The following is a 1,041-nucleotide window of genomic DNA, read 5'->3' as shown; positions in this document are numbered from 1 at the left end:
ATACAAAATTGTGAGATGCCACAAAAGCAGTACTAAGAAGGAAGTTTATAGTGTAAACGCCTACATCAAAAAAGAATAAAGATCAAGTCCCTGGGTCTATAAAAAAAAAAAAAAAGAAAAAAAGGAAAACAACAAAAAACAAACAAAAAGGAAACATCCTGAGACAAACTACAACCCAACATATACAAAATTGTGAGATGCTACAAAAGCAGTACTAAGAAGGAAGTTTATAGTGTAAACGCCTACATCAAAAAAGAATAAAGATCAAGTCCCTGGGTCTATAGGAAAAAAAAAAAAAAAAAAAAGAACAAAGATAAGGATGGGGGTAGGAGGGGAAGATAGAGGCAAAGTTCGTCACTTTGTAACAGCAGGATAGGAAAAAAGAATAAGTTCCAGTGCTCTATTACATATTAGAGTGACTACAGCTAGTAACACTGTACTGTGTATGTCAAGATGGCTAGAAAAAGATCTTGAAAAGTTATCACCACAAAGAAATGATAAAGATTTGCGGTGATGGACATGCTAACTACGCTGATTTGATTATACAATGTACACATGTATTAAAACATTACACTGTACCCCCATAAACACGTACAATTATTATATGTCCGTTATAAACAAAACAAAGAGCTCAAGATACTATATGAAACCACGAAAGGCATTAAAGACTAAAGAACGGGGAGAAGGAGCGTCCACAGGAAGTTGGGCTAACCCCGCCTGCGACGTAGGTGAGAGGTGAATTGAGTCTTGGACGATGACTTATCGTTTAAGCAGTTATTTCCAGACCGGCACACAGTAGGCTCACCAAAGAATGGAAGCGACCTTTATTTCCTGAGCTGCAGAATCGGCCTCTCCCTGGGCCTGCCCTTGCCCTAGGCTATCGGGCAGACGAACGCTCCCCAAGATAGAGACCACAGAAGACGACAAAGCGTAATCCGCGCTGCCGCCCGCCCCGGACGCTAGAACGTTCTCTCTCCTCACCCGCGATGAAATCGAGAACACTGTGCAAACCGCCATTTTCCCCACCTGCACCGGAAACCG

General features: G+C 41.5%; 2 protein-coding genes across 4 annotated transcripts in view; one reads left to right on the top strand and one right to left on the bottom strand.

The window, feature by feature from the left end:
* CPSF7 (cleavage and polyadenylation specific factor 7, 59kDa) overlaps nucleotides 1–1,041 on the top strand; it is a 41,814-nt gene that overhangs the window by 5,097 nt on the left and 35,676 nt on the right. The window lies entirely within an intron of this gene.
* SDHAF2 (succinate dehydrogenase complex assembly factor 2) overlaps nucleotides 1–1,041 on the bottom strand; it is a 29,062-nt gene extending 28,021 nt beyond the window's left edge. The window contains exon 1 of one of the 2 annotated variants that reach the window (XM_011993336.1): nucleotides 982–1,041. Coding sequence is in view for 1 of the 2 variants with exons in the window: in XM_011993335.1 (XP_011848725.1) it covers nucleotides 982–1,017 (36 nt within the window). In the remaining variant the exon portion in view is untranslated. The remainder of the gene's footprint in view (nucleotides 1–981) is intronic. The other variant, XM_011993335.1, reaches the window with a different exon arrangement.

Source organism: Mandrillus leucophaeus, unplaced genomic scaffold (genome assembly GCF_000951045.1).
Source record: "Mandrillus leucophaeus isolate KB7577 unplaced genomic scaffold, Mleu.le_1.0 Scaffold43, whole genome shotgun sequence".
In the NCBI taxonomy this organism is placed as follows: Eukaryota; Metazoa; Chordata; class Mammalia; order Primates; family Cercopithecidae; genus Mandrillus; species Mandrillus leucophaeus.
The sequence above is the reverse complement of the archived record's forward strand: the minus strand, read 5'-3'. Positions and strand labels throughout refer to the sequence as shown.